This window comes from Anomalospiza imberbis, unplaced genomic scaffold, assembly GCF_031753505.1.
Source record: "Anomalospiza imberbis isolate Cuckoo-Finch-1a 21T00152 unplaced genomic scaffold, ASM3175350v1 scaffold_276, whole genome shotgun sequence".
Classification (NCBI taxonomy): Eukaryota; Metazoa; Chordata; class Aves; order Passeriformes; family Viduidae; genus Anomalospiza; species Anomalospiza imberbis.
Genome location: NW_027099902.1, coordinates 13,285 through 35,238, shown reverse-complemented (window position 1 = coordinate 35,238; position 21,954 = coordinate 13,285). Strand labels below are relative to the sequence as shown.

The following is a 21,954-nucleotide window of genomic DNA, read 5'->3' as shown; positions in this document are numbered from 1 at the left end:
CCGGTGGCACTGGTGACACGGTGACACCCACCATGACCGTGTCCCCACAGAAGCTGTCCCTGACCTTTTCCCATGGTGTGATGGGTGACACCGGTGGCACTGGTGACACGGTGACACCCACCATGCCCGTGTCCCCGCAGAAGCTGTCCCTGACCTCGTCCCACGGCGTGTCCCCGCCTGCGGTGGCCACTGCGGAGCCCAATGGGAGCCTCAGCCCGGAGCCGCCCGATGACGCCGAGCGCGGCCGGAGCAGCTCCGCGGAGCTGGACGACGACGACGACGACGATGGCGAGGTACCGCCCCTTGCCACACTCCGACGTCCCCGCCGCGGTGTCCCCGCCGCGGTGTCCCCGCCGCGGTGTCCCCACGGTGTCCCCCGGCCCACAGGCGCCCAACCCGTCCTTCCCCAACCCGCGGCGGCGCCTGCGGCTGCGGGACCTGGCCGAGCGCGTGGCGGGCGCGGCGCAGAACGAGCAGGAGCTCAACCAGCTCCTCAACGAGGCCCTGCTGGAGCGCGAGTCCATCCAGGCGTGAGTGCCCCCCTCCCCAAAAACCGCCCCCGGGGGGGTCCCCCCGCCCTGGTGGCCACGGCGGCCACCGCCGTGTCCCCCACGTGCCGTGTCTTCCCGCGGCCGCCAGGCTGAAAGGCAAGAGCACCTTCCGGCTGTCGCTGCGCTTCACCGACCCCGACATGGAGACGCGCTACTCGGTGGAGAAGGAGAAGCAGAGCGGCGCCGCCTTCAGCTGCTCCTGCGTCGTCCTCTTCTTCACCGCCCTGGTGGAGGCCGTCATCGACCCCTGGTAGGGCGGGGGGACGCCCGGGGACAGTTCGGCGGCGCCGAGTTGTCGCCGCTGACCTTTCCCCCGGCGGTTTGGGGCAGGTTGGTGACCAACTACGTGACCTTCGCGGTGGGCGAGGTGTTGCTGCTGGGCCTCACGCTCTGCTCCTTGGCCGCCGTCTTCCCGCGGGTGAGACGGGGCGCGTCCCCGGCCGCGCCTCCGGGGCGCCGCGGCACCGCGCGCCGCCGCCGGTGACCGCCCCGCCCGGCGGTTGTCGCCGCAGGCCTTCCCCAAAAAGCTGGTGGCCTTCTCCACCTGGATCGACCGCACCCGCTGGGCGCGCAACACCTGGGCCATGGCGGCCATCGCCATCGTCACCGCGGCCGACATCGTGGACATGGTGAGGTGCCACGCGCCGGCCGCGCCGTCGCCCCGGCCTCGTGCCCCTGGCTCGGCTGCCGTGGGGAGCGCAGGGTGGTGGCCAATGGGGCCACCTCGGGGTGGTGGCTGTGAGGAGCAGCACAGATGTTGCAGCTCCTTCGCCATGTGGTGGCCATGGTGGCCACCACTGTGTCTGCATGTCCCCAGCTCGGCTGCCATGGGGACCATGGGGTGGTGGCCAATGGGGCCACCTCGGGGTGTTGGCTGTGAGGAGCAGCACAGATATTGCAGCTCCATCGCACTGGTGGCCATGGTGGCCACCATGTCCCCATGTCCCCAGCTCGGCTACCATGGGGACCACGGTGGCACAGTGGCCAAAGGCACACTGGGGCCCCCTTGTGGTGGCTGTGAGGAGCAGCCAAAACACTGCGGTTGCACCACCCTGGTGGCCACCGTGGCCACCACCGTGTGCCCGTGCTGACCCCACCCTCGTGTCCCCAGCTCGGCTGCCGGCGCGACCGCTGGATGGCCACCAACGGCACCTCGGGGCCACCTCGCGGCGGCGGCTGCGCCGACCAGCCCAAGTACTACAGCTACATCGCCCTGCTGGCCCTGGTGGCCACCGTGATGCTGGTCCAGGTGAGCCACATGGTCAAGCTGACCCTCATGGCGCTCATCACCGCCGCCACCGGCGCCGTCAACTTCTCCGCCTGGGAGCCCATCTTCGACCAGTACGACCGGCGGCGCGGCCAGCACAGCTCGTAAGGGCGGGGACGGGGACGGGCAGGGGACACGGAGGGGACGGGGATGGGCCCGGAATTCCGGCATCCGGGCCATGCCTCGGCAGGTCCGTGCTGGTCCCCTCCAAGTATTCCATGACCGCCATGATCTTCGTGGTGATGCTCAGCTTCTACTACTTCTCGCGGCACGTGAGTGGTGGGGAGGGGAGGGTCCCCTTGCCTTTTCCTTCCTTTTCTTCTGCTTCCTTTTCCTGCTTTTTCTTCCCTTTCCCTTCCTTTTCCTCCCCTCCCCTCTCCTTCTTCTTCCTTCCTTTCCCTTCCTTTTCCCACCCTTTCTACCCTTTTCCTGCCTTCTCCTGCCTTTTCCTGCCTTCTCCTCCTCTTGCCTCTCCTTCTCCTTCCTTCCTTTTCTTCTCCTTCCTTTTCCTGCCTTTTTCTCCGCTTCCCTTCCTTTTCCTGCCCTTACCTCTCCTTCTTCTTCCTTCCTTTCCCTTCCTTTTCCCACCCTTTCTTCCCTTTTCCTTCCTTTTCCTTCCTTTTCCTCCTCTTGCCTTTCCTTCCCTCCCTTTTCCTTCCTTTTCTTCTTCCTTCCTTTTCCTGCTTTTTCTCCCCTTTCCCCTCCTTCTTCTTCCTTCCTTTCCCCACCCTTTCTTCCCTTTTCCTTCCTTTTCCTCCTCTTGCCTTTCCTTCCCTCCCTTTTCATTTTTCCTTCCTTCTCCTTCCTTTTCCTGCCTTTTTTTCCCTTTCCCTTCCTTTTCCTCCCCACACCTCTCCTTCTTCTTCCTTCCTTTCCCATCCTTTTCCCACCCTTTCTTCCCTTTTCCTGCCTTCTCCTTCCTTTTCCTTCCTTTTCCTCCTCTTGCCTTTCCTTCCTCCCTTTTCCTTCTTCCTTCCTTCTCCTTCCTTTTCCTGTCTTTTTTCCCTTTCCCTTCCTTTTCCTGCCCTTACCTCTCCTTCCCTCCCTTTTCCTTCTTCTTCCTCAATTTTCTGCCTTTTCTAACCCTTTCCTTCTTTTCCTTTCTTTTTCCTTCTTTTCCTTTCTTTTTCCTTCCTTTTCCTTTCTCTTCCTGCTCTTTCTTCTCCTTCCTTTTCCTGACTTTTCTTCCCCTTCCCTTCCTTTTCCTGCCCTTACATCTCCTTCCCTCCCTTTTCCTTCTTCTTCCTCAATTTCCCACCCTTTCTTCCCCTTTCTTTCTTTTTCCTTCTTTTCCTTTCTTTTTCCTTCCTTTTCCACCCCTTTGTTCCTTTTTCCTGCCTTTTCCTGCCTTTTCCTGCCTTTTCCTCCTCTTACATTTCCTTGCCTCCCTTTTCCTTCTTCCTTCCTTCTCTTTTCCTTTCCTGCCTTTTCTTCCCTTTCCCTTCCTTTTCCTGCCCTTTCTTCCCCTTCTCCTTCCTTTTCCTTCCATTTCCTGCCTTTTCCACCCTTTTTTCCCTTTTCCTTAATTTTCCTTCACTTTTTTCCCTTTCCCTCCCTTTTCCTCCTCTTACCTCTCCTTCTTCTTCCTTCCTTTTCCTTCCTTTTCCCACTTTCTTCCCTTTTCCTGCCTTCCCCTTCATTTTCCTGCCTTTTCTTCTGCTTCCCTTCCATTTCCCTATTTTACCTCTCCTTCCCTCTCTTTTCCTTCTTCTTCCTCAATTTCCCACCCTTTCTTCCCCTTTCTTTTTCCCTCTTTTTCCTTCTTTTCCTTTCTTTTTCCTTCCTTTTCCACCCCTTTCTTCCCTTTTCCTGCCTTTTCCTGCCTTTTCCTCCTCATACCTTTCATTCCCTCCCTTTTCCTTCTTCCTTCCTTATCCTTCCCTTTCCTGCCTTTCCCTTCCTTTCCCTTCCTTTTCCCACCCTTTCTTCCCTTTTCCTGCCTTTCCCCGCCCTTTTTTCCATTTTCCTTCATTTTCCTTCCTTTTTTTCCCCTTTCCCTTCCTTTTCCTCCTCTTACCTCTCCTTCCCTCCCTTTTCATTCTTCATCCTTCCTTTTCCCGCCCTTTCTTCCCCTTTCCTTCTTTTTCCTTCTTTTCCTTCTTTTTCCTTCTTTTCCTTTCTTTTTCCTTCCTTCTCCTTCCTTTTCCTGCACTTTCTTCCCCTTCCCTCCCTTTTCCTTCTTTTTCTTCCTTTTCCTGCCCTTTTCTTCCCTTCTCCTTCCTTCTCCTTTTTATTCCATCCTTTCCCTGCTCTTTATTCCCCTTCCCTCCCCTTTCCTTTTCCTAATTTTTCCTTCTTTTCCTGTCCTTTCTTCCCCTTTACTTCTTCTTTTTCCTTCTTTTTCCTGCTCTTTCTCCTATTTTCCTTCCCCCCCCTTCATTTTCCTTCATTTTCTTTCCTTTTCCAACTTTTTATTCCCCTTCCCTCCCCTTTCCTTCTTTTTCCTCCTCTTACCTCTCATTCCCTCCCTTTCCCCCTTCTTCCTTCCTTTTCCCGCCCTTTATTCCCGTTTTCCTTCTTTTTCCTTCTTTTTCCTTCTTTTTCCTGCCCTTTCTTCTCCTTTTCCTTCTTTTTCCTTCTTTTGTCTTTTTTTTCCCGCCCTTTCTTCCCCTTTCCTTCTTTTTCCTTCTTTTTCCTTCTTTTTCCTTTCCTTTCCTTTCCTTTCCTTTCCTTTCCTTTCCTTTCCTTTCCTTTCCTTTCCTTTCCTTTCCTTTCCTTTCCTTTCCTTTCCTTTCCTTTCCTTTCCTTTCCTTTCCTCTCCTTTCCTCTCCTTTCCTCTCCTTTCCTCTCCTTTCCTTTCCTCCCCTCCCCTCCCCTCCCCTCCCCTCCCCTCCCCTCCCCTCCCCTCCCCTCCCCTCCCCTCCCCTTCCCTTCCCTTCCCTTCCCTTCTCTTCCCTTCCCTTCCCTTCCCTTCCCTTCCCTTCCCTTCCCTTCCCTTCCCTTCCCTTCCCTTCCCTTCCCTTCCCTTCCCTTCCCTTCCCTTCCCTTCCCTTCCCTTCCCTTCCCTTCCCTTCCCTTCCCTTCCCTTCCCTTCCCTTCCCTTCCCTTCCCTTCCCTTCCCTTCCCTTCCCTTCCCTTCCCTTCCCTTCCCTTCCCTTCCCTTCCCTTCCCTTCCCTTCCCTTCCCTTCCCTTCCCTTCCCTTCCCTTCCCTTCCCTTCCCTTCCCTTCCCTTCCCTTCCCTTTTCCCTCTTCCCTCTTCCCTCTTCCCTTTTCCCTTTTCCCTTTTCCCTTTTCCCTTTTCCCTTTTCCCTTTTCCCTTTCCTTCTTCCCTAAATCCCTTCCCAGATTCCGGGAAGCTCCAAGGCACCGGGATTTATCCCGGGCCCATCTACAGCACCTATGGCTTTTCCAAGGAAACTCCCAAAGTGTTTTCCATCCCCCAACAATTCTGGGAACACCCCCATCCCATAATCCCATCATCCCACATCCCATAATCCCATATCCCATATTCCCATCATCCCATTATTTTATAATCCCATTATCCCATCATCACATCATCCTATAATCCTATTATCCCATAATCTCATAATCCCATTGTCCTAGAATCCCATTATCCCATCATCCTAGAATCCCATCATCCTAGAATCCCATTATCCCATCATCCTAGAATCCCATTATCCCATAATCCCAATATCCTATAATCCCATCATCCCATCATCCTATAATCCCATTATCCCATAATCCCATTATCCCATATCCCATCATCCCATTATCCCATAATCCCATTATCCCATAATCCCAATATCCTATAATCCCATCATCCCATCATCCCATTATCCTATAGTTTTATTATCCCATCATCCCATTATCCCATAATCCCATTATCCCATAATCCCATTATCCCATCATCCTATAATCCCATTATCCCATAATCCCATTATCCCATCATCCCAGAATCCCATTATCCCATTATCCCATCATCCCTGCGGAGGATCGACATCTATGACCAGAAGGAGTGCGTCTCCATTATCCCATTACCCCACAATCCCGGGAATTCCCACAATCCCGGGAATTCCCACCATCCCGGGAATTCCCACCATCCCACATGTAATCCCAGGTGGAGAAGCTGGCCCGGACGCTGTTCCTGTGGAAGATCGACGTCCACGACCGGAAGGAGCGCGTCTCCATTTTCCCAAAATCCCATTATCCCATTATCCTACAATCCCACCATCCCACAATCCCGGGAATTCCCAGTATCCCATTCGTAATCCCAGGTGGAGAAGCTGGCCTCGACCCTGTTCCTGTGGAAGATCGACCAGAAGGAGCGCGTCTCCATTATCCCATTATCCCACCATCCCACAATCCCGGGAATTCCCAGTATCCCATTTGTAATCCCAGGTGGAGAAGCTGGTCCGGATGCTGTTCCTGTGGAAGATCGACGTCCACGACCAGAAGGAGCGCGTCTCCATTTTCCCAATATCCCACCATCCCAAAATCTCCTTATCCCAAAATCCCACCATCCCACAATCCCACCAACCCACAATCCCGGGAATTCCCACCATCCCCCATGTAATCCCAGGTGGAGAAGCTGGCCCGGACGCTGTTCCTGTGGAAGATCGACGTCCACGACCAGAAGGAGCGCGTCTCCATTATCCCAAAATCCCACCATCCCATGATCCCACAATCCCACCAACCCACAATCCCAGGAATTCCTGGGAATTCCCAGTATCCCACGTGCGTTCCCAGGTGGAGAAGCTGGCCCGGACGCTGTTCCTGTGGAAGATCGACGTCCACGACCAGAAGGAGCGCGTCTCCGAGATGCGCCGCTGGAACGAGGCCCTGGTGGCCAACATGCTGCCCGAGCACGTGGCCCGGCACTTCCTGGGCTCCAAAAAGCGGGATGAGGTCGGTATTCCTGCTCTTCCGGGCGCTTCCCGCACTTTCTGGGCGCTTCCCGCATTTTCCGGGCGGTTCCCGTGTTCCCGGAGTTCTTTGGGTGGGGTTCATGGAGCTTCAATCCCATCCCATTCCAGCTCCGATCCCAGGTGGCTCCGAGCTTTCCTTGGACATTCCCAGGGGTTCCCTGGGAATTCCAGCCCAGCTGGGAACTCCTTCCCAAATTCCTCCCCTTCTTGCAGGGAATTCCCTCCGTTCCCAGCTCTCTCAGCTCAGGATTGGATCCATCCCCATCCCGATTCCTTTCTGGGAAGGAATTTTGGGAATTCCCTCAGAATTTGGGATTCCAGGAAGGGTTTCCCTTCCCTGTTCCATCCCCAAATTCCACAAAAATCCCTCGGGATGGATCCTGAGCGTCCTGGATCCCGGAATGTTTTGGGATGGGATCCATGGACCTCCAATCCCATCCCAATCCCACCACACGATCCAAGGGTTCTCCAATCCCACCACGTGATCCAAGGGTTCTCCAATCCCACCACATGATCCAAGGGTTCTCCAATCCCACCCCGATCCCACCACGTGATCCAAGGGTTCTCCAATCCCATCCCAATCCCACCACACGATCCAAGGGTTCTCCAATTCCATCCCAATCCCACCACACGATCCAAGGGTTCTCCAATTCCATCCCAATCCCACCACATGAACCAAGGGTTCTCCAATTCCATCCCGATCCCACCACACGATCCAAGGGTTCTCCAATCCCATCCCAATCCCACCACACGATCCAAGGGTTCTCCCATCCCAATCCCACCACACGATCCAAGGGTTCTCCAATCCCATCCCAATCCCACCACACGATCCAAGGGTTCTCCCATAACCAATCCCGCCACACGATCCAAGGGTTCTCCAATCCCACCACGTGATCCAAGGGTTCTCCAATCCCATCCCAATCCCACCACACGATCCAAGGGTTCTCCAATCCCATCCCAATCCCACCACACGATCCAAGGATTCTCCCATCCCAATCCCGCCACACGATCCAAGGGTTCTCCAATCCCACCACACGATCCAAGGGTTCTCCCATCCCAATCCCACCACACGATCCAAGGGTTCTCCAATCCCACCACACGATCCAAGGGTTCTCCCATCCCAATCCCACCACACGATCCAAGGGTTCTCCCATCCCAATCCCACCACACGATCCAAGGGTTCTCCCATCCCAATCCCACCACACGATCCAAGGGTTCTCCAATTCCAACCCAATCCCACCACGCGATCCAAGGGTTCTCCAGGCTTTCCTTGGACCTTCCCTGCCATCCAGAAAAACCCAATAACCCCCAATCAATAACCAACGACCAATAACCGATAAGCGATTAACGGCGCGCTCCGGGGGCGCGTTCCCGGCTCTCCGCGGCGGGGCCCGGAATTCCCGGAATTCCCAGGAGCTGTACAGCCAATCCTACGAGGAGATCGGGGTGATGTTCGCCTCGCTGCCCAACTTCGCCGACTTCTACACGGAGGAGAGCATCAACAACGGCGGCATCGAGTGCCTGCGCTTCCTCAACGAGATCATCTCCGACTTCGACGCGGTGAGCGGGCGGAATTCTGCGCCGGGAGTCACGGGGAGGGCCCAGGTGGGGATCTCGGGGAGTAAATGTCCAGGTGGGATCAGACTGGGAATCACAGGAACATCCGGGTGGGATCAGACTGGGAATCACGGGAACATCCAGGTGGGATCACACTGGGAATCATGGGAACATCCAGGTGGGATCACACTGGGAATCACAGGAACATCCAGGTGGGACGGGGAACATCCAGGTGGGATCAGACTGGGAATCACGGGAACATCCAGGTGGGATCACACTGGGAATCATGGGAAAATCCAGGTGGCATCACACTGGGAATCATGGGAACATCCAGGTGGGATCCCACTGGGAATCACAGGAACATCCAGGTGGGATGGGGAACATCCAGGTGGGATCAGACTGGGAATCACAGGAACATCCAGGTGGGACGGGGAACATCCAGGTGGGATCCCACAGGGAATTACAGGAACATCCAGGTGGGACGGGGAACATCCAGGTGGGATCAGACTGGGAATCACAGGAACATCCGGGTGGGATCAGACTGGGAATCATGGGAACATCCAGGTGGCATCACACTGGGAATCATGGGAACATCCAGGTGGATCACACTGGGAATCATGGGAACATCCAGGTGGATCACACTGGGAATCATGGGAAAAGCCAGGTGGGATCACACTGGGAATCATGGGAACATCCAGGTGGGACGGGGAACATCCAGGTGGGATCAGACTGGGAATCACAGGAACATCCAGGTGGGACAGGGAACATCCAGGTGGGATCAGACTGGGAATCACAGGAACATCCAGGTGGGACAGGGAACATCCAGGTGGGATCACACCAGGCGTGATCCATGTGGGATCACATGGGGAATAATTGGGAATATCCAGGTGGGATCAGACTGGGAATCATGGGAACATCCAGGTGGGACGGGGAACAGCCAGGTGGGATCACACTGGGAATCATGGGAACATCCAGGTGGGATCAGACTGGGAATTACAGGAACATCCAGGTGGGATCACACTGGGAATCAGGGGGAACATCCAGGTGGGACAGGGAACATCCAGGTGCGATCAGACTGGGAATCACTGGAACATCCAGGTGGGATCAGACTGGGAATCACAGGAACATCCAGGTGGGACAGGGAACATCCAGGTGGGATCAGACTGGGAATCACAGGAACATCCAGGTGGGATGGGGAACATCCAGGTGGGATCACACCAGGAGTGATCCATGTGGGATCACATGGGGAATAATTGGGAATATCCAGGTGGGATCACACTGGGAATCATGGGAACATCCAGGAGGGACAGGGAACATCCAGGTGGGATCAGACTGGGAATCAGGGGGAACATCCAGGTGGGACGGGGAACATCCAGGTGGGATCACACTGGGAATCACGGGAACATCCAGGTGGGATCAGACTGGGAATCATGGGAACATCCAGGTGGGATCAGACTGGGAATTACAGGAACATCCAGGTGGGACGGGGAACATCCAGGTGGGATCACATGGGGAATAATTGGGAACATCCAGGTGGGATCACACTGGGAATCATGGGAACATCCAGGTGGGATCACACTGGGAATCATGGGAACATCCAGGTGGGAAGGGGAACATCCGGGTGGGATCACACTGGGAATCATGGGAACATCCGGGTGGGATCACACTGGGAATCATGGGAACATCCAGGTGGGACGGGGAACATCCAGGTGGGATCACACTGGGAATCATGGGAACATCCAGGTGGGATCAGACTGGGAATCATGGGAACATCCAGGTGGGATCAGACTGGGAATTACAGGAACATCCAGGTGGGACGGGGAACATCCAGGTGGGATCACATGGGGAATAATTGGGAACATCCAGGTGGGATCAGACTGGGAATCACGGGAACATCCAGGTGGGATCACACTGGGAATCATGGGAACATCCAGGTGGGAAGGGGAACATCCAGGTGGGATCACACTGGGAATCATGGGAACATCCGGGTGGGATCACACTGGGAATCATGGGAACATCCAGGTGGGACGGGGAACATCCAGGTGGGATCACACTGGGAATCAGGGGGAACATCCAGGTGGGATCAGACTGGGAATTACAGGAACATCCAGGTGGGATCACACTGGGAATCAGGGGGAACATCCAGGTGGGACAGGGAACATCCAGGTGGGATCACACTGGGAATCACTGGAACATCCAGGTGGGATGGGGAACATCCAGGTGGGATCACACCAGGAGTGATCCATGTGGGATCACATGGGGAATAATTGGGAACATCCAGGTGGGATCACACTGGGAATCATGGGAACATCCAGGTGGGAAGGGGAACATCCGGGTGGGATCACACTGGGAATCATGGGAACATCCGGGTGGGATCACACTGGGAATCATGGGAACATCCAGGTGGGACGGGGAACATCCAGGTGGGATCACACTGGGAATCATGGGAACATCCAGGTGGGATCAGACTGGGAATCAGGGGGAACATCCAGGTGGGATGGGGAACATCCAAGTGGGATCAGACTGGGAATTACAGGAACATCCAGGTGGGACGGGGAACATCCAGGTGGGATCAGACTGGGAATCATGGCAACATCCAGGTGGGATCAGACTGGGAATCACGGGAACATCCAGGTGGGACGGGGAACATCCAGGTGGGATCCCTGGGGTGCACTGGGATGTTCCCATCGTGCGATCCCGGGTTTTGGGTCTCTGCCCAGCTGCTGGACGAGCCCCAGTTCCGCTGCATCACCAAGATCAAGACCATCGGCAGCACCTACATGGCCGCCTCCGGAGTGACGCCCGACGCCGGCGCCAACGGATTCGGGGCCAAGGTCAGGCCGGGATCCGGCCTTGGGACACCCCTGGGGACCTTGGCATCGGTCCCTTCCTCCTTGTCCCCATTCTTGGCTCCCATCTCCACGTCCCATCTCCGTGTCCAATCCCTGTTCCCTCTCCATGTCCCATCTCCATGTCCCATCCCTGTTCCATCTCCATGTCCCACCTCCATGTCCCATCTCCCATCCCCATCTCCCATCTTCCATCTCTATGTCCATGTCCCATCTCCTATCTCCATGTCCTATCTCCGTGTCCCATGTCCATGTCCCATCTCCATGTCTCTCATCTCCTATCTCCACATCCCATCTCCATGTCCCATCTCCATGTCCCATCCCTGTTCCATCTCCATGTCCCCCCTCCATGTCCCATCTCCCATCCCCATCTCCCATCTTCCATCTCTATCTCCATGTCCCATCTCCGTGTCCCACCTCCCTGTCCCATCTCCATGTCTGTGTCTCATCTCCTATCTCCACATCCCATCCCCATGTCCCATCTCCATGTCCCATCCCTGTTCCATCTGTGTTCCATCTCCTTGTCCTATCCCTGTCCCATCTCCATGTACCATCTCCATGTCCCATCTCCATCTGTGTCCCATCCCCATGTCCCATTCCTGTTCCATCTCCATGTCCCACCTCCATGTCCCATCTCCCATCCCCATCTCCCGTCTTCCATCTCCATGTCCGTGTCCCATCTCCTATCTCCATGTCCCATCTCCATGTCCCATCTCCATCCATCCATGTCCCATCATCTCCATGTCCCATCATCTCCATGTCCCACCATCTCCATGTCCCATCTCTGTCCATCCATGTCCCATCTCCCTGTCCCACCATCTCCATGTCCCATCTCCGTGTCCCATCTCCGTCCATCCATGTCCCATCTCCATGTCCCACCTCCATGTCCCATCTCCCATCCCCATCTCCCATCTTCCATCTCCATGTCCGTGTCCCATCTTCTATCTCCATGTCCCATCTCCATGTCCCATCATCTCCATGTCCCATCATCTCCATGTCCCATCATCTCCATGTCCCACCATCTCCATGTCCCATCTCTGTCCATCCATGTCCCATCTCCCTGTCCCACCATCTCCATGTCCCATCTCCGTGTCCCATCTCCGTCCATCCATGTCCCATCTCCATGTCCCACCTCCACGTCCCATCTCCATGTCCCACCATCTCCACGCCCCCTCCCCACGTCCCATCTCCACCTCCACGTCCCATCTCCCATCCCGCTGTCCCGTTTCCCGATTCCCGCTGCCCGGGAACACCGGGAAGAGGCGTTCCTGTCCCGATTCCCGGGATTTCCGCGCAGAAGGAGCCGCGCTCGGAGAAGGAGCGCTGGCAGCACCTGGCCGACCTGGCCGACTTCGCGCTGGCCATGAAGGTGACGCTGATGAACATCAACTACCAGTCCTTCAACAACTTCATGCTGCGCATAGGCAAGTCCGGGAACGTCGGGAATGCCGGGAATTCCGGGCCGTTCCCGGCGTTATCCGTGCCTGTCCCGGGCAGGGATGAACAAGGGGGCGGTGCTGGCCGGCGTCATCGGGGCGCGCAAGCCCCACTACGACATCTGGGGCAACACGGTCAACGTGGCCAGCAGGATGGAGTCCACCGGAGTCATGGGCAACATCCAGGTGGGGACGTGCCGGGAGTGACCTCGGGAACGTCCCGGGTGGGATCGCAGCGGGAATGGTGGGAATATCCGGGTGGGATGGGGAACATCTGAATGCGATCACACCAGGGATCTTGGGAACGTCCAGGTGGGATCATGAGGAACATCCAGGTGGGGACGCACTGGGAGTGACCTCGGGAACGTCCCGGGTGGGATCGCAGTGGGAATGGTGGGAATATCCGGGTGGGATGGGGAACATCTGAATGGGATCACACCAGGGATCTTGGGAACGTCCATGTGGGATCATGGGGAACATCCAGGTGGGACCACACTGGGCATCTTTGAGGGGTATCATGGGGGTCATCTTGGGGTGGGATCCAAGTGGGATCTTGGGAATGTCCAGGTGGGATCATGGGCAACATCCAGGTGGGATCAGACCAAGAATCTTGGGAACATCCAGGTGGGAAGATGGGGAACATCTGAATGGGATCACACCAGGGATCTTGGGAACATCCAGGTGGGATCATGGGGAGCATCCAGGTGGGGACGCGCCGGGAGTGACCTCGGGAACGTCCCGGGTGGGATCGCAGCGGGAATGGTGGGAATATCCGGGTGGGATGGGGAACATCTGAATGGGATCACACCAGGGATCTTGGGAACGTCCAGGTGGGATCATGGGGAACATCCAGGTGGGATCACACTGGGCATCTTTGAGGGGGATCATGGGGATCATCTTTGGGTGGAATCCAAGTGGGATCATGGGGAACATCCAGGTGGGATCATGGGCAACATCCAGGTGGGATCAGACCAAGAATCTTGGGAACATCCAGGTGGGAAGATGGGGAACATCTGAATGGGATCACACCAGGGATCTTGGGAATATCTGGGTGGGATCATGGGGAACATCCAGGTGGGATCATGGGGAACATCCAGGTAGGGACACGCCGGGAGTGACCTCGGGAACGTCCCGGGTGGGATCGCAGCGGGAATGGTGGGAATATCCGGGTGGGATGGGGAACATCTGAATGGGATCACACCAGGGATCTTGGGAACATCCAGGTGGGATCACACTGGGCATCTTTGAGGGGGATCATGGGGATCATCTTGGGGTGGGATCCAAGTGGGATCATGGGGAGTATCCAGGTGGGATCATGGGCAACATCCAGGTGGGATCAGACCAAGAATCTTGGGAACATCCAGGTGGGAAGATGGGGAACATCTGAATGGGATCACACCAGGGATCTTGGGAATATCTGGGTGGGATCATGGGGAACATCCAGGTGGGATCATGGGGAACATCCAGGTGGGATCAGGCCAAGAATCTTGGGAACATCCAGATGGGATCATGGGGAACATCCAGGTGGGGACGCGCCGGGAGTGACCTCGGGAACGTCCCGGGTGGGATCGCAGCAGGAATGGTGGGAATATCCGGGTGGGATGGGGAACATCTGAATGGGATCACACCAGGGATCTTGGGAACGTCCAGGTGGGATCATGGGGAACATCCAGGTGGGATCACACTGGGCATCTTTGAGGGGGATCATGGGGATCATCTTTGGGTGGAATCCAAGTGGGATCATGGGGAACATCCAGGTGGGATCATGGGCAACATCCAGGTGGGATCAGACCAAGAATCTTGGGAACATCCAGGTGGGAAGATGGGGAACATCTGAATGGGATCACACCAGGGATCTTGGGAATATCTGGGTGGGATCATGGGGAACATCCAGGTGGGATCATGGGGAACATCCAGGTAGGGACACGCCGGGAGTGACCTCGGGAACGTCCCGGGTGGGATCGCAGCGGGAATGGTGGGAATATCCGGGTGGGATGGGGAACATCTGAATGGGATCACACCAGGGATCTTGGGAACATCCAGGTGGGATCACACTGGGCATCTTTGAGGGGGATCATGGGGATCATCTTGGGGTGGGATCCAAGTGGGATCATGGGGAGTATCCAGGTGGGATCATGGGCAACATCCAGGTGGGATCAGACCAAGAATCTTGGGAACATCCAGGTGGGAAGATGGGGAACATCTGAATGGGATCACACCAGGGATCTTGGGAATATCTGGGTGGGATCATGGGGAACATCCAGGTGGGATCATGGGGAACATCCAGGTGGGATCAGGCCAAGAATCTTGGGAACATCCAGATGGGATCATGGGGAACATCCAGGTGGGGACGCGCCGGGAGTGACCTCGGGAACGTCCCGGGTGGGATCGCAGCAGGAATGGTGGGAATATCCGGGTGGGATGGGGAACATCTGAATGGGATCACACCAGGGATCTTGGGAACGTCCAGGTGGGATCATGGGGAACATCCAGGTGGGATCATGGGGAACATCCAGGTGGGATCATGGTGAACATCCAGGTGGGGACGCACCGGGAGTGACCGCGGGAACGTCCCGGCTGGGATCGCAGCGGGAATGGTGGGAATATCCGGGTGGGATGGGGAACATCTGAATGGGATCGCACCAGGGATCTTGGGAACGTCCAGGTGGGATCATGGGGAACATCCAGGTGGCATCAGACCAGGGATCTTGGGAATGTCCAGGTGGGCTCACCCTGGGAATCTGGGAATATCCAGGTGGGGTCAGACTGGGAATTTTGGGAACATCCAGGTGGGATCACACCAGGGGTTTCACTGGGAATTCAGGACTCCAGGAAGGGTCTCCCTTCCCTTTTCCATCCCTGAATCCCATAAAAATCCCTGGGGATGGATCCTGAGCGTCCTTGATCCCAGAATCCCGGAATGGTTTGGGATGGGATCCATGGACCTTCCATCCCATCCCATCCCATCCCAACCTCACCATCCTGGGATTTTCCAGCCTTTCCTTGGACACTCCCAGCGATTCTCTGGGAATTCCACCCCGACCCCTTCCCCACCCTCCCAGCAATTTCCCCTCCTTCCTTGGAATTTTCCACCCACATCTGGAACCCCGCCCGTTTCTCCCGCGCTCTTCCCGCATTTCCCACCTCCCCGTTTCCCGGGGAACATTCCCAGATTCCCGCTTTTCCGGCGCAGGTGGTGGAGGAGACGCAGCAGATCCTGAAGGAATACGGATTCCGCTTCGTCCGCCGTGGCGCCGTCTACGTCAAGGGCAAAGGGGAGCTCCTGACGTTTTTCCTGAAGGGCCGCGAAAAACCGGGATCGTTCCTCGGATCCGGCGCCGTCCCCCTGCCCCACCAGGTGCTGGAGAACTCCTGAGGATTCCTCGGGAATATCTAACCGGGATCCGGATCCCGACCCCTCGGCACGGCCCCTTCCCGGAGGTTTTTTGGGGTTTTTTTTTTTTTTTTTTTTTTTTTTTGGGGGTGGGGGTTGTATTCCGTGGAAAAGAGGGAAAGGCGGATCCGGTTTTTCCCGGGATTTTCCCCGCGGCGGGAATTCCGGACTTGGAGCGGTGGCGGCAGTTCCAGGAGATCCAAACTCAGGGATGGTTGGGAAGACTCCGCGTCTCTTCCGCGTGCCGGCAGCGGGAGCAAATCCGGGATTTTCCCGAAAATTCCTCCCGAATTCGAGAGCTCGGGTCCGGCTTGGATTTGGGGAAGGACGGGAGTTGTGTATTCCAGATCCATAAATTCTATCGGAGAAGCGATGGGTTTTTATTTGTGCCCCGCGGCCGGGATCGGGATCGGGATTGGGATGAAGATTGGGATTGGAATCGAGATTGGGATTGGGATTGGGTTTGGGATCAGGATCAGGATCAGGATTGGGATTAGAAATGGGATCGGGATCAGGATTGGAATTCAAATCAGGATTGGGATGGGGATCAGGATTGGGATCAGAATCGGGATCGGCATCGGGATCAGGATCAGAATCAGGACCAGGATAGGGATTGGGATAGGGATCAGAATCGGGATGGGATTGCCATCAGAATCGGGATCGGAATCGGGATCCGAATTGGAATCAGGATTGGAATCGGAATTGTGATTGGAATCGTGATCGGGATCGGGATTGGGATCCGAATCGGGATGGGGGTGAGGATTGGGATCAGGATCGGGATCGGAAACAGTATCAGGATCAGAACTGGAATCGTGATTGGAATCAGGATTGGGATCGTGATAGATATCGGGATCAGAATTGGGATCAGGATAGGGATCGGAATCGGGATGGGCATCGAGATTGGAAACAGAATCGGAATCAGAAGCTGGATCGGGGTTGGCATCGGGATCAGGATTGGGATCAGAATCAGGATTGGAATCAGGATCGGAATCTGAATCGGGATGGGGATAAGGATCAAGTTCAGAATCAGGATTGGAATCAGGACTGGGACCAGAATCAGGATCAGGATAGGGATTGGAATCGGGATAGGCATCGAGATCAGAATAGAATTGGAATCTGGACTGGGATTGGGATCAGGATCAGAATCGGGATCAGGATTGGAAACAGAATCGGAATCAGAATCTGGATTGGGATCAGGATCAGAATTAGCATTGGGATCAGAATCAGGATCAGGATGGGGATCAGAATTGGGATGGGCATCGAGATGGGAATCGGAATTGGAATCTGGACTGGGATTGGGATCAGGATCAGAATCAGGATCAGGATTGGAAACAAGATTGGGATCAGGATCGGGATCTGGATCGGAATTTGGATCGGGATCAGGATCGGGATCAGAATCAGGATGCGGATAGGGATTGGAATCGGGATTGGAATTGGGATTGGAATGAGTATGGGGATCGAGATAGGAAGCAGAGTGGAAGCGGAATAGCAATCGGGATCAGGATTGGGATCAGGATTGGGATCAAGATCAGAAGCGGAATCGAGATCGGGATCAGGATTGGGATGGGCACTGGGATGGGGATCGAGATCAGAAGCGGAATCGGAATAGGGATTGGCACTGGGATCAGAATCTGAATCGGGATTGGGATGGAGATCGGTATCAGGATCAGGACTGGGATTGGAATTGGGATCAGGATTGGGATCAGAATCAGGACTGGGTTCGGAAGCAGGATCAGAATTGGGATTGGGATCAGGATTGGGATCCGAATTGGGATGGGAATGATGATTGGGATCAGGATCAGAATCAGGATCAGGATGGGAATTGGGATAGGGATCGGAATCGGGATCGGAATCAGGATGGGGATCAAGATCAGAAGTAGAAGAGGAAGTGGCATTGTAATCGGGATCCGTATCGGGATCAGGATTGGGATCAGTATCAGAAGTGGAATTGGGATTGGGATCAGGATTGGGATTGGATTTGGGATCAGGATTGGGGTTGGAAAAGGGATCAGAATTGGGATTGGGATCAGAATCAGATTCGGGATCAGAACCAGCATTGGGATCAGGATCAGGATGGGGATGGGGGCTTGGAATCAGAATTGGGATTGAGATCAGGATTGGGATTAGAATTGGAAACGGGATTGGAATCGGGATCGGGATCAAAATTGTGATTGGGTTCGGAATCAGGATTGGGTTCAGAATCGGGATTGGGATCGGGATCAGGGTGGAGATGGGGCTTGGAATCGGAATCGGGATTGGAAGCGGGATCAGGATTGGAATCGGCACCGGGATCGGGATCGGGAGTAGGATTGGGATCAGGATCTGAGTCGGGATTGGAATTGGGATTGGGATCGGGATTGGGATCAAGACCGGGATTGGGATCAGGGTCGGAATCAGGATTGGAGTCGGGGTCAGGATTGGTGCCCATGGATCTCGGGGAGCCAGGGGCATTCCCAGAGTTGGGATCGGCTCCGACAGGAGCAGTGGAATTCCAAAGCATGATTCCCGAATCCCATCCCGTTTTTTTCCAGGGATAATGGGAGGGGCTCCAGAGCTTTTCCTAGGGGACGTTGGATTTGGAGAGATCCTGGAATGGTTTGGATGGGATCCATGGATCTGACATCCCATCCCATTCCATGGGGAGGGACACACTCCAAGGTTTCCTTGGGCATTTCCAGGGATTTCCTGGGAATTCCAGCCCTGTTGGGAATTCCTTCCCAAACTCCATTTTCCCCTTTTCCAGGGAATTCCCTCCATTCCCAGCCAGGGATTGGATCCATCCCCATCCTGACGCCTTTCCAGGAAGGAATTTTGGGAATTCCCTGGGAATTTTGCACTCCACTTCACTTTTCCATCCCCAAATTCCATAAAAATATCTCGGGATGGATCCTGAGCATCCTCAATCCCAGAATCCTGGAATGGTTTGGGATGGGATCCATGGATTTTCAATCCCATCCCATTCCAGACCCTGACTCCTCTCATGGAAGGAATTTTGGGAATTCCCTGGAAATTTGGGACTCTACTTCACTTTTCCATCCCCAAATTCCATAAAAAACCCCCAGGATGGATCCTGAGCATCCTCGATCCCAGAATCCTGGAATGGTTTGGGATGGGATCCATGGATTTTCAATCCCATCCCATTCCAGACCCTGACTCCCCTCCTGAAAGGAATTTTGGGAATTCCTTGGGAATTCAGGACTCCAGGAAGGGTCTCCCTTCCCTTTTCCATCCCCAAATTCCATAAAAATATCTCGGGATGGATCCTGAGCGTCCTTGATCCCAGAATCCCAGAATTCCACTGTTGGGATCCATGGATTTCCAATCCCATCCCATTCCAGACCCTGACTCCTCTCCAGGAAGGAATTTTGGGAATTCCCTGGAAATTCGGGACTCCACTTCGCTTTTCCATCCCCGAATTCCATAAACCCCCCCGGGATGGATCCTGATCCCAGAATCCCAGAATTCCACTGTTGGGATCCATGGATTTCCAATCCCATCCCATTCCAGACACTGACACCTCTCCAGGAAGGAATTTTGGGAATTCCCTGGAAATTTGGGACTCCACTTCTCTTTTCCATCCCCAAATTCCATAAAAATATCTCGGGATGGATCCTGAGCATCCTCGATCCCAGAATCCTGGAATGGTTTGGGATGAGATCCATGGATTTTCAATCCCAATCCATTCCAGACACTGACACGTCTCCGGGAAGGAATTTTGGGAATTCCCTGGAAATTCGGGACTCCACTTCGCTTTTCCATCCCTGAATTCCATAAAACCCCCCCGGGATGGATCCTGATCCCAGAATCCCAGAATTCCACTGTTGGGATCCCTGGATCTTCAGTCCCATCCCATTCCAATCCTACAATCCTGGAATTTTCCAACCTTTCCTTGGCCATTCCCAGAGATTCTCTGGGAATTCCAACCCAGCCGGGAATTCCTTCCCAAAATCCCTCCCTTTTCCCATGGCAATCCATTCGCTGCGCCCCATCCCTTTTTTCCCCCCGTGGAAAACTTCCTGATTTCTTCCCAGAATTCCCAAACCGGGAATTCCAACTCACTCCCTCATCCCAAAATTCTCCCTCCAACTCTTTCCTGACCCCAATTCCCGTTTTTTCCCTTCCCAACGCTCTCATCCATACTCTTTTTTTTTTTTTATTTATTCGGGAATTTTCCATCCCTCCTTTACAATATTTTACACCACCCCTCCGTTCCAAGAATTCCCAAACCGGGATCCGTCCCAATTCCAGGAATTCCCAACTGGGATCCGTCCCAATTCCAGGAATTCCCCGACCGGGATCCGTCCCGCCAACTCCAAGAACTCCCCACTTGGGAATTCCCACCCAGAATCCCGGGATTTCTTTATTAGGAAGGGTTAAGCGCTAAGGGGACACTACAGGGGCCGCGAATCCCGTGGGATTTTCCCAGATTTCCCCGGATTTTCCGGGGTTTTCCTGGTTTTTTTCCCCCATCACTGCCCATCCTTGGCAAAGCTCTTCCCGATGGCGTTCTTGAAGAGCGTCACCAGCGGCGTCCGGATCCGCTCCGAGCTCATGAAGCCGCCGTAACGCTTCTCCTTCCGGGAATTCCACGGGAATTCCGGGAATTCTGCCTCCTCCTCCTCCTCCTCCTCCTCCTCCTCCTCCTCCTCCTCGGGCTCTTCGCGCCGGAATTCCAGCCGGGAATTCTCCTCCGATTCCTCCTCGGCTCCATTGGGATAAACCTTGACCGGCCTCCTCTTGCGCCCGACGGGTTTTCCCCACCGGAAGTGCTCCATGGAATACGAGCGCTTCCCGTCCTTTCCCGGCTCTTCGGAACGCCGGGAAAAATCGGGAATTCCGGGATCTTTCCCGGACGCCTCTTCCCGTTTGCCGGCGCCGGGATCGGTGCCGTTTTTCCGGCCGAACTGGTTCCATCGGAAGTGGCTCATGACGTAGCGGCGCAGGCTCTCGGAGAGGGGCTGGAATTGCCCGTTCCCGGGGAAAAGCGGAGATTCCAAGGAAATCTGAGCCCGGCACGATCCGGAGCAGGCCTGGAATGGGGAGAGCAACGGCAATTGCGGCATGGAATTCCCAATTTTTTTGGGGTGATTTTAGGGATTTGATCCCAAAAAAGATCGCCGAGAAAATCCCCACTCCCAAATCCCACAGGTTTTTGGGATTTTTGGCATTTAATCCCAAAAAAATCCCTGGGAAAATTCCCAAATTTCCCCATTTCTAGGATTTTTCGGCATTTGATCCCAAAAAAATCTCCAAGAAAATCCCTCCATTTTTTGGGATTTTTGGGATTTGATTCCCAAATCCCTCAAATTTTTGGGATTTGATTCCCAAATTCCTCAATTTTTTGGGATTTGATTCCAAATTCCCCAATTTTTTAGGAATTTTGGGTTCAGATCCCAAAAAATCTCAAGGAAAATCGCCGCTCCCAAATCCCTGTATTCTTGGGGATTTTTGGGATTTGATTCCCAAATGCCTCAAGTTTTTTTGGATTTGATTCCCAAACTCCTCCATTTTTTGGGATTTCTGGGATTTGATCCCAAAATAAATTTTTGGGATTTTTGGGATTTGATCCCAGAAAGATCTCCAAGAAAATCCCCATTCTCAAATCCCTCCATTTTTTGGGATTCTTGGGATTTGATTCCCAAATCCCTCAATTTTTTGGGATTCGATTCGCAAATCCCTCAATATTTTGGGATTTGATTCCAAATCCCACCATTTTTTTAGCAATTTTGGGATCAGATCCCAAAAAAACTCTGGGAAAATCCCAATTTCCCACTTTTTTTTTTTAAATTTTCAGGATTTGATTCCCAAATTTCCCCATTTTTTGGGATTTTATTTCCCAAAACCTCCAATTTTTTGGGGATTTGATCCCAAACCCCTCCATTTTTTTGGGATTTCAGGCATTTAATCCCAAAAATTCCCTGGGAAAATTCCCAAATTTCCCCATTTTTAGGATCTTTGGGATTTGATTGCAAATGCCTCCCTTTTCTGGGAATTTTTAGGATTTCATTCCGAATCCCTCACATTTTTGGGCTTT

General features: G+C 54.3%; 2 protein-coding genes across 3 annotated transcripts in view; one reads left to right on the top strand and one right to left on the bottom strand.

Moving 5' to 3' along the window:
• Window positions 1-15,988, top strand: part of ADCY3 (adenylate cyclase 3) — a 33,503-nt gene extending 17,515 nt beyond the window's left edge. Inside the window, exons 6-18 of one of the 2 annotated variants that reach the window (XM_068178266.1) lie at window positions 141-293; window positions 388-530; window positions 640-801; window positions 882-969; window positions 1,064-1,180; window positions 1,663-1,922; window positions 2,009-2,090; window positions 6,506-6,664; window positions 8,098-8,244; window positions 10,962-11,075; window positions 12,388-12,514; window positions 12,588-12,712; window positions 15,720-15,988. In XM_068178266.1, coding sequence (XP_068034367.1) covers window positions 141-293; window positions 388-530; window positions 640-801; window positions 882-969; window positions 1,064-1,180; window positions 1,663-1,922; window positions 2,009-2,090; window positions 6,506-6,664; window positions 8,098-8,244; window positions 10,962-11,075; window positions 12,388-12,514; window positions 12,588-12,712; window positions 15,720-15,902 — 1,860 coding nt within the window. In that variant the 3' untranslated portion in view covers window positions 15,903-15,988. Of the gene's footprint in view, window positions 1-137; window positions 294-387; window positions 531-639; window positions 802-881; window positions 970-1,063; window positions 1,181-1,662; window positions 1,923-2,008; window positions 2,091-6,505; window positions 6,665-8,097; window positions 8,245-10,961; window positions 11,076-12,387; window positions 12,515-12,587; window positions 12,713-15,719 lie in introns of both variants that reach the window. The other variant, XM_068178265.1, reaches the window with a different exon arrangement.
• A 4,398-nt stretch (window positions 15,989-20,386) lies between these two features.
• Window positions 20,387-20,958, bottom strand: POMC (proopiomelanocortin). The gene has a single exon (XM_068178262.1). It carries the CDS (start codon window positions 20,846-20,848, stop codon window positions 20,390-20,392), a length of 459 nt encoding a protein of 152 aa, XP_068034363.1. The 5' UTR covers window positions 20,849-20,958; the 3' UTR covers window positions 20,387-20,389.
• Between the last annotated feature and the right edge of the window lie 996 nt (window positions 20,959-21,954).